Below are 17,473 nucleotides of genomic sequence, written 5' to 3' on the forward strand. Positions count from 1 at the left end.
CAGGATGACAGGCCGAACTGGATGGACAAATGGCCTTATGTACTACCGTATGTTACTATGTTACTTATACAGCGCTGACATATTCCGCATCCATTTACAGACATTATTGTTGCTTTCTGTCTCCATTGGGGCTCACCATCTAAGTTCCCTATCAACGTGTCTTTAGAGTGTGGAAGGAAACCGGAGAACCCGGAGGAAACCAAGCAAACACGGGGAGAACATACAAACTCCAAGCAGGTGTTATCCTTGGCCCTTGTCCATCGTACTACGTAATATACTGTATCTTCATTATACTTTTCTCTAATATTATAGGTGTCATATTGTACAGAATAGTGGGGCAGAAATACTAATAGTGGCGCAATTTTCATTGTCTAGAAATATGAACCATGGGGGGGGGGGGTTTATCTTGAGGGTAATATTTGAAATTTGTTTTGCTATAGACTGTGTTGGCGTACTTTATTCCACATTTATCAATTGTCACATGTTTAATACATTTGTCTTTCCACTTTTCCTATATTGAAGACTAGAGATGAGCAGGGCCGTCTTTGCCGCAGGGCAAAAGGGGCAGCTGACCCGGGTCCAGTTGCTCCTGGGGGCCCGACGCCCGACTCGCGACTCCGATATTCACTATGCAGCAGCGCAGCAGACATTCTTCAGAACAAGTTACAACTGCGCTGCGCTGCTTAGTTAGCAAGCACGTCGGCGCCCCGCCGTCACGTGGTAAAAGGGGTGTGTGATGTGACTCACCGCAGCCTGGTGAGTAGAGTGGCGCCACGGCGGAGCAGCCAGCAGCAGGGAATAAGTCTCCGCCTCCGGTCCGGAGCTAAAGGGATTGGGTGGTGAGTCACGGCCTCACGTGACCAGACCAGGCACCAGTGACTCACTCACCTTACCTACAGGCCAGACCAGACCTGCCACTGCCGCGCCAGGAGGGGAGGACTCGGTAGGTAAAGGCTTTAAAGCAAAAAGCACGCATATATATTGACTTAATTCTACATTAGAAATTTAGACCGGTCAGGCTGATCACCAAATTAATAATTAACCACCCCAGATCCATTCATAAATGAGTGGGGGATTATAGAGACGGACGGCCCCAGGAGACATAAGGGGTTGGGTTCTGTCTGCTGCTGAACTGGCCTGGGGGCTGGGGCCACCACCGGCCACATTTACTAAACTTTGCTCAGGGGGGCCCTCATGGTGTCATTTTCACTAAGGAATATAGTTTAACCATTTATGTGCAAAAGAGAAAAAAAGAAGTCAGCTCCAATCAGATATCTGCACATAGACCAAGACTCTGGGTCTATGTGCAGAGCAGATATCTGATTGGAGCTGACTTAGTGACCTCTTTTTTTCTCTTTTTCACATAAACGGTTAAACTATATTCCTTAGTAAAAATGACCATTCCACACCACACCATGAGGGCCCCCTGAGCAAAGATTAGTAAATGTGGCCAGTGGTGGCCCCCAGGCCACAATTCAGCAGACAGACAGAGAGAATCCCTTATTTCTCTCGTCTGTTGTCTAATAATCGACCAGTAATTTAAATAACCCCATTAGTCGGGGATTATTATAGAGACGGGAGACATAAGGGGTTGGGTTCTCTCTGTCTGCTGAACTGTGGCCTGGGGCCACCACCGGCAACATTTACTAATCTTTGCTCAGGGGGCCCTCATGGTGTGGTGTGGACTGGTCATTTTCACTAAGGAATATAGTTTAACCGTTTATGTGAAAAAGAGAAAAAAAGAAGTCAGCTCCAATCAGATATCTGCACATAGACCAAGACTCTTGGTCTATGTGCAGATATCTGATTGGAGCTGACATAGTGACTTCTTTTTTTCTCTTTTGCACATAAACGGTTAAACTATATTCATGAGGGCCCCCCTGAGCAAAGGGTGACACCAGCCATAGCAACGCCACTGCCTCTATCTGTAAGTCGCTGGAGTGCACGGCAGGCTCGCTTTTCTGAAGGAAGTGGAACTGTGAACTGTCTGAACTCTGAACGGCTGTACAGTCAGAAGTGGCAGGTGACACATGTGGCAATAATAACGTGTCTGCTGGCCTGCAGCCTGGTCAAGACCTGTGTCATGTCATGTGTGATGTGCATCCCAATTATGCCATACATACGTGTGCAGATACTGGTCCTGTACTCCTGTGAGGCTGCAAGGCAGGGGTGTGGTGTGGACCACTCCTGAGACTGAATGTGCTCAGTCCCTAAATAAATAATACTGCAGTAGTAGTTCACTACTCTACCAGGTGTGTGGATTTTTTTTTTTGTGTGTGTTGTGGTGGAGGGCGTGATTGCATGCTAGGGTGTGGGAAGGCGGGATCCAGGGGGCCCAAGTAAATTCTTGCCCAGGGTCCAATCAATATTAAAGACGGCCCTGGAGATGAGGGAATCGAAGTTGACGAAGTGGAATTCAATCCAAATTTCAGAAAAAATTCTATTCGCACCGTATCCGAATTTCCTCAAGCTTCGTGGTAACTAATCGCATTTTCTCCTAAAATGGCTACTGCATAAGTGAGGACATGTGAGGCAGACAGGAAACGCAGCCGGGGGTCTCTTAAAGTAAGAGTTTTTGTCGTGACGCCAGTTGCATTTCAGCAACAAGGGACAGAGTCCACTTAAGTGGATGGTGTTGGTGGTAACCAGGTGTAGGAATGCCAGAGTGGTATAAGGGTAGCCTACAATGTCCCTTTAAATGTGGTGGTGCACGTGTCACTGTGCTCCTACCTGAATATCCTGAAACCCCAAGTGTTGTCGTCCACTGCAGTGCAAGGGATAGTTGCTGAAGGGATGATGAAAGAAATGGAGTCCAGACTTGTATTGGAGTTGATAACAGCTTTTCTTGAATAAACTTCCATCGGGAAACAATCTTCCAGCTTTATATTGGTTACCAGCAGGCTTTGGCATGAATTCTGGCAGGCAAACACACTCTGCTCTGCTACATCAGTTGCTCTCTGGCTCTGATGTGCTGACAGAATTAAATAGGAACTTTTCCTTTCTTCTGTACTTAGCTTTCTGTAGTCTGACTCTCTCTCTTTATATTTATCCAGGGAACTTTTACTCCTGGCTCCTGAGGCTTGTAGCTTGGGCTTCCAGGTCCAGCAGAGCTGACGGTGCTCTGCAGGCTTCAGCAGGGCCCGTCCATTTTGGATTCTGCAATTTTTCAGTGTGCTTAGTGCAGGAAGAGACGTTAGCAGGCGCTAGTGACAATGCTAGGAAAGAGTTCATTGTGCTGAAAAAACGATTTACAAGTTTAGAGAAAGATTAGTAGAAGTGTAGGGAAAGGATAGGGAGGAATTATTACACAGTATTGAAGCAAAACAGAGTCCAATCGGGGTGTTTACAGCCTGGGTAATAGGAACAATACTGTTACACCTTGCTGCACTGACTGCGGAGCCAAATTGCCATTATACAGCTCTGTAATTCCAGCAAACCGTTATACAGGGTTTATTACAAGGAAATGTTTCTATGTCTTATTTGCCCTTGTGCGGTGCAGTTATGTGTTCTAAAGCATTTTTTGGCGTGTATTAGTGGAAAAAGGGCTTATTAGCCTTTGTGTGGTGAAGTGAGAAAATTACAGACTTTTTTGTGGTGTTTTAATTTTCTATTTATTTATTAGATCTAACAGTATGTCAGACAGAGAAGTGCCAGGCCTTGCACAGGGGAGTGGCAAAAGCCTAAATGTTTCTGGTGCAGGCACAGGTTGCAGCTGGGTAAGAGGGCAAGTCAGCAGGAGTCGTAGCGAGAGGCCTGAGCTCCCGGTGTCATCTAGCGGTCGTGTCTTGACCATCAATCCAGCGGTTCTTGAATGGTTGACTCGGTCATTCACTTCGTCCCAAGTGACATCAGACACCCCCAACCAAGAGTCAGTGGGTTTGTCAGACACAACCCTTAGTTGGCATGGCCTGGGAGCAGGCCCTGTGCCCTCACCTGTCCTCAGCCTGCCTCTGTCCTTTTCTGTTCACTCAGATCGAGAAGTATTATATGCTGTGGGCTCAGCTCCACTATACAGCGAGGACAAGCTACTAGAGGACAGTCAGCAGCTACTGCCCAGCCAAGATGTGGAGGAGGTGGGCAAGTAGTGATGAGGAGAGTGGCATGGGAACTGGTGTTGCGAGCGGTGAGGCTTCTGACCCAGAGACCGTTGAGGAGGACATCAGTGACGTGCAGACAGTAATCAATGATGATGTAGCTGATCACACGTGGGAGCCGGGTGACGAAGGGGCTTCATCATCGTGAAAAGGGGGTGACAGCTTGCCAGTGAGCCAGCAAGTCGCTAGCATCGCCGGGAGTCAGCAGGGTGGCAGCAGTGGGAGGTCAGTAGTCAAACGTGCCGGGGTAGATCACCCGCTTCGCAGGAACCTACCTGCCCGTAAAGTAGTGGTGCACGGGTTTACAGAAGCATCGGCTGTAGCAGTCAGTCTGTGCGTAGTGTTGGGGGTAAAATCACCTACTCGGCGGTGTGGAAGTTATTTGTTAATCCGCTGGAGGAGGTGAACATGGCCATATGTAGAATCTGTGGGCAGAAGGTGGAGAGTGGCCAGGGTGCCAGTTTTGGCACCACCGCCCTGCGTCAACATATGCAGCGTCACCATAAAGTGGCCTGGGAGAACCGTTGCTCCGATGTGGTAGTCCAGCCTGCCGAAGCAACTGCTGCATCACCCAGTGGTACGCACCCAGTTTCAGGCAGTCAAGGCTCCACCACCTCAGCTGAAGGGAGTTGTCTGTCATTCCCATCATTTGCTGGTCCTGATTCTCCTGCTCCTCCTCCTCGTCAGTCATTCTGTTAGCAAACGATCACCAAAGCGATTGCCAAGAAACAACAGTATGCGTGCACTCATCCAACGGCGCAGAAGATGAATGTGCTTCAGTCCAAGTTGCTGGTGCTGCAGTCTCTCCCTTTCCAAGTTGTGGACTCTGCACCTTTCAAAGAACTGATGGCTTGTGCCGAGCAGAAGAGGAGAGTCCCAAGCCGTCATTTCTTTGCCAAAAAGGCAGTACCAGCCCTGCACACACATGTAGAACAGAAGGTGGGCCAGTCCTTGAGCCTGTCAGTGTCTGCCAAAGTGCACGGCAGCGCCGATGTGTGGAGCTGTAACTACGGTCAGGGACAATACATGTCCTTTACGGCCCACTGGGTGAATGTGGTTCCTGCACAGCCACACCAGCAACTTGGCCAGGTGACACCGCTTCCGCCTCCACGTTGTCACGACATTGGTCCTGCGACAATGTCCGCCTCTGCCTCCTCATCCTCCACCGTGTCCTCAGCCTCCACTGCAGGGACAATTCACAGTGCCCCTCGAGCATACCACATGCTGTTCTGCACCTCGTTTGCCCAGGCAAATGGAGTCACACAGGGGAGGAACAAGATGTCGGCACAGCGAAAAGGAGGGCTGAGCCATGCGCCCTACATGGCACACGTGTTCAATTTGGTTGTCAAGCGGTTCCTTAAGTTCTACACCACTATAGAGGCTCTCTGCAGCCAGGAAATACCATGTTTTTAACGTGATTCTCTGTGAATAAATTTTGCGAACCGGCTGAATAAAATTTTTTAAAAATTCGCCCATCTCTATTGAAGACCTATCCTCAGGCTAGGTCATCAATATCAGATTGGAGGGGGCCTGACTGCTGGCACCCCCGCTGATCAGCTGGTTGAAAAGTACTGTTCTTTTCACTGTTTATCTGCTCGCTACTGCAATGTAGATGGCAAGCAGTGTAATTACCCCATACTATTGAACTGAATGAGACGTGTAAGACGCTGATCGGCTTGGGTGTCAGGTGTCAGACCCCTGCCGATCGGATATTGATGTCCTATCCTGAGGATTGGTCATGAATGTAAAAAAAAGTGGACAATCCCTTCAAACCTAGCACTTTTTGAGTAGAAAAGCTACTCCAGTTTTCCTACTCCATCCTCTTACCGGAGTGCGGTTGCAACTATTTTGCAGCTCTTAAAAAAGGCTCAGTGATTAAATCTGGAGTGAAACCATAGCTAACCACATCTACTTTCCTACCCATATTTCAAAACTGGAGGGAGTGGGGTAAAAATGCAAATAATAGCAACATTTGTGGACAAGTGAATCCAAAAATGCTGCAAAAGCCCTATTTTGTGACTTTTTGAAGACAGAATTCTGAAATAAAGGCATGATAAATAGTCTTAACCACTTCACGACTGCCCACTGACTATATACATCCTAGCAGCACAAAGTCTTGGATGGACTTTTTGCGACTGTCGTGTCGCAGTAACAGCATGTCCCATGTCGGAGTGTGACACCATAGACCAGGGGTACTCAACTGGCGGACCGCGGTCCAAATACGGACCTCGGCCGCCAGTTGTCCGGACCCCGGCCATCCTTCAGAGCGCTGCTCCTCTCCTGCACACTGTGCCGTGCAGGAGGAGGAGCTTACCGGCGCACTTCCACCTGTCCCACAGCGCAGTGAGACAGGGCTTCCTCCACATGTAGCGCTCCTCCTCCTGCACACTCTGGCAGCTCTGCTCAATACAGCGGCGGGGCACAGGAGCTGATAGTTCTCAGCAGCGCAGGAGGAGTCTCTCCCTCCCCCCTGTCCCCGCCGCTGCCAATAAGAAGAGGCAGGAGGAGGAGGGGAGGGGCTGTGGCCACTGCGCCACCAATGAAGAAAACTGACCTGTATTACAAATACAGGAGGCGGGTGCTGGAATCAAATAGCCGGCACCCGACCTCTGTGACAGGGAGCTGCGATCAGCTGCAGTTGAGTTAACCCTTCAGGTGCGGTACCTGAGGGGTTAATTGTAGCTGATCGCAGCCCCCTGTCACAAAGGTCGGGTGCCGGCTATTTGATTCCGGCACCCGCCTCCTGTATTTGTATAAGAAACGTTGGTGGCACAGTGCGCCCCCCCCCCCTAGTATAAGAAACATTGGTGGCGCAGTGCGCCCCCCCCCCTTCCCCATTATAATAAAAATTGGTGGCTCAGTGGGAAGTGCCAATGAGGGTTAAAAATAATAAAAGAAAATTAACTCACCTTCTCCAGTTCATCGCGTAACTGCCGGTCTCCAGTTCTTACTTCTTTCTTCAGGACCTGTGGTGACGTCACTGAGCTCATCACATGGCCCATTACCATGGTGATGGATCATGTGATGAGCTCAGTGATGTCACCACAGGTCCTGAAGAAAGAAGTAAGAACTGGAGACCGGCAGTTACGCGATTAACTGGAGGAGGTGAGTAAATTATTTTTTAACCCTCATTGGCACTGCCCACTGCACCACCAATGTTTATTATATTGGGGGGGGGCGCACTGCGCCACCAATGTTTATTATACTGGAGTGATGGGGGGGCGCACTGCGCCACCAATGTTTATTATGTTGAGGGGGGGCGCACTGCGCCACCAATGTTTATTATATTGGGGGGCACACTGCGCCACCAATGTTTATTATATTGGGGGGCACACTGCGCCACCAATGTTTATTATACTGGGGTGATGGTGGCGCGCACTGCGCCACCAATGTTTATTATATTGAGGGGGGGCGCACTGCGCCACCAATGTTTATTGTGATGGGGGGGTCCACTGCGCCACCAATGTTTATTATATTGAGGGGGCCGCCAGACGAAAAAGTCGGACATGTAGTACTTTTAGTCTGGCGGCCTCTCACCGTGCTGCGCCGTAACTCTGCCCCCATCCCCATTATAGTCGATGGGCACAGAGCAGCGGCACGGCGAAGTAGTGGCAAGATGGATCTGACAGGGTGAGCAGCCTGTCGGATCCATCCTGCTGCAAGTGTGAAAGTACCCTTACTAATGAGCGCTTCCATCATGGAACGCCCATAGTACAGCCTTTACCTCCACCGCTACTTGTGCTAGTAAAAAAAAATATATATTACGGTACCTCCACCTCCATTTGCTCACGCTGTGGAGAACACTCCCTGCTGACTAGAAGCTCAGGACAGGACCTACAAGACGTCATCACGTTAGAGCACCGGTCCTGAGCTTGCAGTCAGCAGCGAATGTTCACCGCAGCCAGGGGAATGCTAATTATTATTTTTTTTTTTGCAAAAGCAGAGAAGGGGGGCAATACTCTTACTGGGGGCACTAATGGGGACATTATTCTTACTGGGGCACTAATGTGGCCATTACTAATTCTGGGACTTACCCGGGGCGCTCCACTATAACGTCAGAGCGCCCCACGCGCATGTATCACATGATCGCATGGCATCTTTACTGTTGGCGTTCAGCTCGGACCTTCACCTGACTGCAGACCCTGGTATGTGGACCTTTAATAAAACTAGTTGAGTACCCCTGCCATAGACTATCATTATAAAAATTGTTGCGCAACAAGAAGTTGTGCAACAACTGTTGCCGTGTAGCCCTAGCCTTAAGCTCCTGCAAGCTAGCAGGAGCAAGTTGGGTCTTGTCTGTTAGACACAGCGGGGACTCTGAGGAGAAGACATGAGTGGTTTATTACCGCTCTTGCCTTCTCCGATGCAGCTCTGCTCCTGCCCAGAGACCCCCGGCGGTCACATGACTGGCAAGACCAATAGAGAAAGTGGCTCAGCCGCTTACTACTCTCACTCCCTTCACTTGTGCAGCGCTCTCCTGCCGGAACCGGAGTAGGCAAGAGCAGTAATAAACCGCCAGAACCTGACAGGATCTTAAGGCTAGGGCTACCTAGCAACAGTTGTTGCGCAACCAGCAATGCCTGTGTGTAATGCCGCTAGGGGGGGGGGCAGTTTTCTCCTATAAATGGGGCTCCTGTGGATGCCCCAGCTACAATGGAAACAAAAAAGTAAAAAAAAAAAATGTCAGTTTCCTCCAGATGTCTTTTAATGACCTCTTGGGGGAAATATTATGTGCCAAAAATAAATTAAAGTATAAGTAAAAAAAATAAAATGCTATTGCTAACGGAAACTGTTGCCATAGTTGCGCCGTTCAAGCAAAACTATACATGTTATATATCAAAACGATTGTCACAAAATAGGGAACCCATTGCAATAAATATTTGTGTCAGTTTTAATATGTAATAAATATAAAGCTTTAATGAAAAAAAAATACTTTTTAATAAGTATTCATGGTTTTCCCCCAAATTAAACCTAAAAAAAGGAAAAATAAATCTTAAAAAAACAATGCTAATAAAAGTCCTAAGTGTCAAGTAAAAAAACATCTCAAAAATTATTTTCTAAGTTAGGCCTCATGCACACGACCGTTGTGTGTATCCGTGGCCGTTGTGCCGTTTTCAGTTTTTTTTCGCGGACCCATTGACTTTCAATGGGTCCGTGGAAAAATCGGAAAATGCACCGTTTTGCAGCCGCATCCGTGATCCGTGTTTCCTGTCCGTCAAAAAAATATGACCTGTCCTATTTTTTTGACGGACAACGGTTCACGGACCCATTCAAGTCAATGGGTCCGTGAAAGAACACGGATGCACACAAGATTGGCATCCGCGTCCGTGATCCGTGGCCGTAGGTTACTTTTTATACAGACGGATTCGAAGATCCGTCTGTATAAAAGCTTTTTCAGAGGTGAGTTTTCACTTCGTGAAAACTCATATCCGACAGTATATTCTAACACAGAGGCGTTCCCATAGTGAGGGGGATGCTTCTAGTTAGAATATAGTACGAACTGTGTACATGACTGCCCCCTGCTGCCTGGCAGCACCCGATCTCTTACAGGAGGCTGTGATCCGCACAATTAACCCCTCAGGTGCTGCATCTGAGGGGTTAATTGTGCATATCATAGCCCCCTATAAGAAATCAGGGGCTGCCAGGCAGGAGGGGGCAGACCCCCCTCCCTCCCCAGTTTGAATATCATTGGTGGCCAGTGTGCGGCGCCCCCCCCCCCTATTGTAATATCATTGGTGGCCAGTGTGCGGCCTCCGTCGGCCCCCCTCCCCCTCTATTGTAATTTCATTGGTGGCCAGTGTGCGGCCTCCGTCGACCCCCTCCCCCCCTCTATTGTAATTTCCTTGGTGGCCAGTGTGCGGCCTCCCCCCCCCCTGCCCGATCATTGGTGGCAGGGGAGATTCCGATCGGAGTCCCAGTTTAATTGCTCTGGGGCTCCGATCGGTAACCATGGCAACCAGGACGCTACTGCAGGCCTGGTTGCCATGGTTACTTAGCAATATTACAATATTAGAAGCATCATACTTACCTGCTGGCTGCTACGCTGTGTGTGTCCGGCCGGGAGCTCCTCCTACTGGTAAGTGACAGGTCTGTGCGGCGCATTGCTTAATGATCTGTCACTTACCAGTAGGAGGAGCTCCCGGCCGGAAACAGACATCGCAGCAGCCAGCAGGTAAGTATGATGCTTCTAATATTGTAATATTGCTAAGTAACCATGGCAACCAGGCCTGCAGTAGCGTCCTGGTTGCCATGGTTACCGATCGGAGCCCCAGAGCGATTAAACTGGGACTCCGATCGGAATCTCCGCTGCCACCAATGATCGGGCAGGGGGGGGGGGGAGGCCACACACTGGCCACCAATGAAATTACAATAGAGGGGGGCCGGGGGGGCGCACACTGGCCACCAATGATATTCAAACTGGGGAGGGAGGGGGGTCTGCCCCCTGCTGCCTGGCAGCCCCTGATCTCTTATAGGGGGCTATGATAGGCACAATTAACCCCTTCAGGTGCGGCACCTGAAGGGTTAATTGTGCTGATCACAGCCCCCTGTAAGAGATCGGGTGCTGCCAGGCAGCAGGGGGCAGTTATTACACAGTTCGTAGTATATTCTAACTAGAAGCGTCCCCATCACTATGGGAACGCCTCTGTGTTAGAATATACTGTCGTATCTGAGTTTCACGATGTAACTCAAATCCGATGGTATATTCTAACATAGAGGCGTTCCCATGGTGATGGGGACGCTTCAAGTTAAAATATGACATCGGATTGGAGAAAACTCCGATCCTATGTTATATTAACTCCTGACTTTACATTGAAAGTAAATGGGGGACGGATCCGTTTGAAATTGCACCATATTGTGTCAACGTCAAACGGATCCGTCCCCATTGACTTGCATTGTAATTCAGGACGGATCCGTTTGGCTCCGTACGGCCAGGCGGACACCAAAACGACTTTTTTTTTCATGTCCGTGGATCCTCCAAAAATCAAGGAAGACCCACGGACGAAAAAACGGTCACGGATCACGGACCAACGGACCCCGTTTTGCGGACCGTGAAAAAATACGGTCGTGTGCATGAGGCCTTAAGCAAATAATAAAGTTAGGGTCACTAAACCACCACATGCACAAAATCACAAAAAATTGCCTGGACATGTAGGCTTTTTTTGACAAATTTACTGGCGCATGGACCTTCAAAAATGTGGAGTATTGTAAATCCTGCGGCAGATTTACATTAAAATTCCGTCTGTGCACCAAACATTTGTCTACGTGTCAGAAAACTGTTTAGTCTAAATTGCTAAAAAAAGTTAGTCTGGGCCAATACTTTTGGTTCAATTGGGATATGGGGTGGGGTAAACGGAGTCTGTCTTAGGGCTCATGCACAAGACCGTTGCCCAGTCGTGGCCGTATTGCGGACATTATGGATGCTGACCCATTCATTTGAATGGCTCCGCAATCCGGGAGATGTTCTAATTTTTTTTACGGTGCGGACGGATCACGGACCCATTCAAGCTGAATGGTTCTCGATCCGTCACGGCCACCGCACGGATGTTGCCTGTGCATTTGGGACAGCAAATTGCGGTCCCCAAAGCACGGAACGGTCGCATAACGGCTGTGTGCATGAGCCCTTAGAGTTCCTGCTGGAACATCATTCTGTACGTTATCATTCTATTCTGTCAAGGATTGTTCTGGCATCTCACAATATTGTATGACATTGGTTCATGAGAAATTGGAGTCCTTAACTAAATTTGAAACAAATGCATAACGTAGGGTTAAAACAGTTGAACCTTTTACTCTCTCTGGTTCCCATTCTTTATTTCTGTACAATTGCAGTAAGTGTCTTGGACTAGCCTACACACATTGGGGGAGATTTATCAAACTGGTGTAAAGTAGAACTGGCCTAGTCGCCCATAGCAACCAACCAGATTCCACCTTTCATTTTTCACAATTCCTTTGGAAAATGAAAGGTGGAATGTGATTGGTTTCTAGGGGGGGGGGGGGGCAGTTTTACTTTACACCAGTTTGATAAATATCCCTCACTGTGCATTGGTAGTCAGAGACAATCCTCCTTGCTCTTGGATGGTCCACCCGAGTCTAAAATACACCTGTTCTCACAAAAATGCCCCCCTGCTCTGCTCTGTGCTCATTCACTTGAATTGGGTCCTCGATCCGCATATGTCGGTCCGCAGTAGTGAATGCACCACTTTTTTTGCAGTGCGGAAGCACAGACAGAAACCCCACGGAAGCACTGCGCGGTGCTTCCGTGGGGTTCCGTGCCTCCGTTCCGCATCCACCTTCCGGATTGAGGACCCATTCAAGTGATTGGGTCCGCATCCATGATGCAGGGGGCACATGGCCGGTGTCCATGTATTGCGGACCCGTGTGCATGAGGCCTTATTCTGCAACAAGAATTTCCTGTAAAAGAACAGAAAATAAATGTAATAAAAAAAGGACAAATTATTAAATGAATCATAACTCACCAATGGTGTAATCTTCATATCTCGATCCACACTGAAAACCAGAAGGGCAAGTCACGCTATTACCTGAGCATGTAGTGGGAGAGTTTGAATAACAACTTGTGCACGAGAGAGCGTAACCTGAAAATATATAAATGATCTCTTATTACAATCAATACTCGGGGTTGGATGGCTCTGAAAACTGTACTGTATGAATGGAATAGCTCCACATGAAGGACGGGATGGTAGCTTTGTGGTTAGTACGGTTGCTTTGCAGTGCTGGAGTCTTAGAAGCCACTCCACCTGACACAGAGATAGACTCTGCTGTTGACTTCTGTTCAATTTGGCTTCCCCAATATTAAGCAAAAGATCCCGTTATAACCCTCCCCGTCCCCTCTGGACTTAACAATGGCCCCTAAAGCTGTGTTCACATCTCCTGTGAACATTTATGGCAGGGTCTTCTGGCAGAGAACGACCTGCCGGTGTTCACCGGATATGGCATTGCTGGTTTCAACAGATCACCGCTGGAACCCTATTGGCTATAATCGGCTCCGGCCGAATACCTGCTGCTTTCCAGCATAAATGCCGAATTTCATCTGAACAAATTCCACCACATGCAATGGTTTTTGTCCGGCTGAAAGGTGGTATTTATGCCGGATCAGGCTGCCGGATCATCTCTAATTCAGATGTGAACACAACCTTAATTTGCCATTTTAGCCCTCCTATTACACCCTGCTTAATAGCATTATATCAGTTATCTGAAGAAGCACTTGAGTGGGACAAGTAAAAAACTTAATAGAATGTTACTTTAAACAAATATATATACACTGCGTGCAGAATTATTAGGCAAATGAGTATTTTGACCACATCATCCTCTTTATGCATGTTGTCTTACTCCAAGCTGTATAGGCTCGAAAGCCTACTACCAATTAAGCATATTAGGTGATGTGCATCTCTGTAATGAGAAGGGGTGTGGTCTAATGACATCAACACCCTATATTAGGTGTGCATAATTATTAGGCAACTTCCTTTCCTTTGGCAAAATGGGTCAAAAGAAGGACTTGACAGGCTCAGAAAAGTCAAAAATAGTGAGATATCTTGCAGAGGGATGCAGCACTCTTAAAATTGCAAAGCTTCTGAAGCGTGATCATTGAACAATCAAGCGTTTCATTCAAAATAGTCAACAGGGTCGCAAGAAGCGTGTGGAAAAACCAAGGCGCAAAATAACTGCCCATGAACTGAGAAAAGTCAAGCGTGCAGCTGCCAAGATGCCACTTGCCACCAGTTTGGCCATATTTCAGAGCTGCAACATCACTGGAGTGCTCAAAAGCACAAGGTGTGCAATACTCAGAGACATGGCCAAGGTAAGAAAGCCTGAAAGACGACCACCACTGAACAAGACACACAAGCTGAAACGTCAAGACTGGGCCAAGAAATATCTCAAGACTGATTTTTCTAAGGTTTTATGGACTGATGAAATGAGAGTGAGTCTTGATGGGCCAGATGGATGGCCCTGTGGCTGGATTGGTAAAGGGCAGAGAGCTCCAGTCCGACTCAGACGCCAGCAAGGTGGAGGTGGAGCACTGGTTTGGGCTGGTATCATCAAAGATGAGCTTGTGGGGCCTTTTCGGGTTGAGGATGGAGTCAAGCTCAACTCCCAGTCCTACTGCCAGTTTCTGGAAGACACCTTCTTCAAGCAGTGGTACAGGAAGAAGTCTGCATCCTTCAAGAAAAACATGATTTTCATGCAGGACAATGCTCCATCACACGCATCCAAGTACTCCACAGCGTGGCTGGCAAGAAAGGGTATAAAAGAAGAAAATCTAATGACATGGCCTCCTTGTTCACCTGATCTGAACCCCATAGAGAACCTGTGGTCCATCATCAAATGTGAGATTTACAAGGAGGGAAAACAGTACACCTCTCTGAACAGTGTCTAGGAGGCTGTGGTTGCTGCTGCACGCAATGTTGATGGTGAACAGATCAAAACACTGACAGAATCCATGGATGGCAGGCTTTTGAGTGTCCTTGCAAAGAAAGGTGGCTATATTGGTCACTGATTTGTTTTTGTTTTGTTTTTGAATGTCAGAAATGTATATTTGTGAATGTTGAGATGTTATATTGGTTTCACTGGTAAAAATAAATAATTGAAATGGGTATATATTTGTTTTTTGTTAAGTTGCCTAATAATTATGCACAGTAATAGTCACGTGCACACACACATATCCCCCTAAAATAGCTAAAACTAAAAACAAACTAAAAACTACTTCCAAAAATATTCAGCTTTGATATTAATGAGTTTTTTGGGTTCATTGAAAACATGGTTGTTGTTCAATAATAAAATTAATCCTCAAAAATACAACTTGCCTAATAATTCTGCACTCCCTGTATTTAGGCAAAGTATGAAATAATGTATTTCCCTTCTAACATTATACACTGTACTTCACCTAGATTTACATAGGGTTATATAATAGACAGAGCTTTACTAACCCCTTAAGCAGGGGCTTAGCTAGAGGCTCATGGGCCCTGGTGCAAGAGTTCAGCTTGGGTCCCCCTTCCCTCAGTGCTTTGTGGCAAGGGTAAGGCCACCCATCTTTCTACTGCCTGAGGCAAAAACTTTAACTGCACCCCCCTATGCCAAATTCTCAACCTAACCCCTTCATTCCATCTGTATTGTTAGGCCAGATGCACACGGGAGAGTTAAATGCGACAAACAGTGAGACGTCCATTCTGGCCTCCTTCCGCTCCTCTGGCAGGATTGCACAGCATTATACTTCTGTCAGTGTAATACAAAAGTTTTCAGGACTTTCAGGGTTACACAGCATTATAAATCAGTATAATACTGTCCGATCCTATCAGAGGAGTGGAGGACAGAATGGGAACTCTCACTGACACAGGATGCAAGTTTATCGCATTCAACGCACTCATGTGTGTCTGGCCCTAAAGACATTCTCTGGCCTAGTCCTGGAGCCTAGTAGAGGTAAAAGAGGGGCAGGTAACCGCGCAGCAGTTTCTGGCTGTATCGCCGTCCTGAGGCTTATTTTTTCAGGACAAGATGTATTTTTTTAATGGTGTAATTTAATTTACATTGAAAAGTCCACAGTCAGTGTCACTAAATAATTGTTTCTTCAATAAATGGGACATATTTGCATGGTGATTCTACTTCTTTTTTTTTTTTTATCATTTAGCCTTACCTGTGCGCCCTGATGTCCAAGTTCTTAAGGACACAGGGTGTACAGGTACGCTCTGTGTATTTTCGATCACCGACTCGCAGCGGGTGGTGGTCGGAGGGGGGTGCCTGCTGAAATCATTCAGCAGGCACACTGTGACAATGCCGAGGGGGGTCCTGTGACCCCCTCGTATCGGCGATCGCTGCGGATTAACCCCTTCTATGCTGCGGTCAGCACTGACCGTAATATAGAAGTTGGTTGTGATTGAGGGAGCCCATCGAGTCCCTGATGGGTGAGAAGGTAGCCTGATGCGGTGCAGAGGCTGCCCAATGCCTTGCACGGCATCGGGACCTGCCCTCTACGGGAGCCGAGGAGATCCAGCCTCAGGTTTGGTCTCCTAGGCAACCTGTTAGTGTATGACTCAGTTTCATACACTAACAGGCAATGCATTACAATACAGATGTATTGTAATGCATTGCAGAGAGGACCAGACCCCCAAAAGTTGAAGTCCCAGAGTGGGACAGAAAACAAGTTAAAAAGAAAAAAAAAAAAAAGTGTTTTCAATAAAAAAAAAAATTAAGTTTCAAGTTAGAAAATGAAAAAATGCCCCTTTCCCCTAATTTTATAATATATTTTTTTTTAAAAACACACATATTAGATATTGCCACGTCCATAACGGCCGGCTATATAAATATATCACATGATCCACCCCAGCTGATAGACATCAGAAAAAAAATAAAGGAAAAACCTTGCATCACTAAAAGTGCAACACTAAGCAATCAAAAAGGCGTATGCCCCCCAAGATAGTACCACTCTAACCGTCACCTCATCCTGCAAAAAAAAGAGCACCTACATAGGACAATCGCCCAAAAAATAAAAAAAACTATGGCTCTCAGACTATTGAGACACTGTCACGGATGAAGTTAGCAGATAGCTGGAACATATAAATAAACGAGCGACTGGCTTGATACCAAACTAAGGAGCTTATAGGTGAGCCCTATAAAACCCTAAGAGCTCTCCCTGACTGCTATGCACATGCAAGAGTCTGTATGGTAGACGATTGCTTGCCCACGTACTTAAGACTGTCTGACACCTGAAAACCCTATAATAGTGAGGGGACACGACCACCGGCTCCCTGCACTTAATACGGACGGAGTCAGGGTCACCTAGAATCAAGCCAGCAAGGAAACACAATAAAGGAAAAGACTTATCTGGACAAACAGTAGAAGCAGCCTCCAGCAGTGAACACTTCATCAGGAAGTAGTATAAAGCGCAAAGTGAGGCAGTATGGGAGGGAATATAAAGGAAGACGATTAGTCGAAATAAGTGACACCTGGCAGAAGGAAAGGAGATGAGAAAGTGAAACCAAAACAAAAAACATCATACAAGAGGTAGAGAAGAACGTCTGCCAGACCTCCTCACAGAACTGGCGGTGACAGTACCCCTCCCTCTACGGGTGGACTCCGGACACTCAGAGCCACCTTCTCAGGATGAGACCTATGGAAAGCCCTGATGAGACGAGTGCCCTTAATGTCCGCCACTGGGACCCACATCCTCTCCTCAGGACCATAACCCTCCCAACGAACTAGGTACTGAAGAGAACCGCAGATAATGCGAGAATCCACAATCCTAGAGATCTGAAATTCAAGATTACCATCAACAAAAATCCGAGGAGGAGGCAAAGAGGAGGGTACAGTGGGTTGGACTTGTGAAAAATATTATGGATCTTCCAAGTCTGAGGAAGATCAAGACGGAAGGC

The 17,473-nt window shown here is 47.4% G+C and overlaps 1 protein-coding gene across 1 annotated transcript in view; it reads right to left on the minus strand.

Moving 5' to 3' along the window:
- Window positions 1–12,990, minus strand: part of LOC121005325 (phospholipase A2 inhibitor 25 kDa subunit-like) — a 298,209-nt gene extending 285,219 nt beyond the window's left edge. Inside the window, exons 1-2 of the mRNA XM_040438353.1 lie at window positions 12,927–12,990; window positions 12,569–12,631 (exon numbers count right to left, since the gene is read on the minus strand). Of these exons, the coding sequence (XP_040294287.1) occupies window positions 12,569–12,631; window positions 12,927–12,990 (127 nt within the window). The remainder of the gene's footprint in view (window positions 1–12,568; window positions 12,632–12,926) is intronic.
- Window positions 12,991–17,473: the final 4,483 nt, after the last annotated feature.

This window comes from Bufo bufo, chromosome 1 (genome assembly GCF_905171765.1).
Source record: "Bufo bufo chromosome 1, aBufBuf1.1, whole genome shotgun sequence".
Taxonomy (NCBI): Eukaryota; Metazoa; Chordata; class Amphibia; order Anura; family Bufonidae; genus Bufo; species Bufo bufo.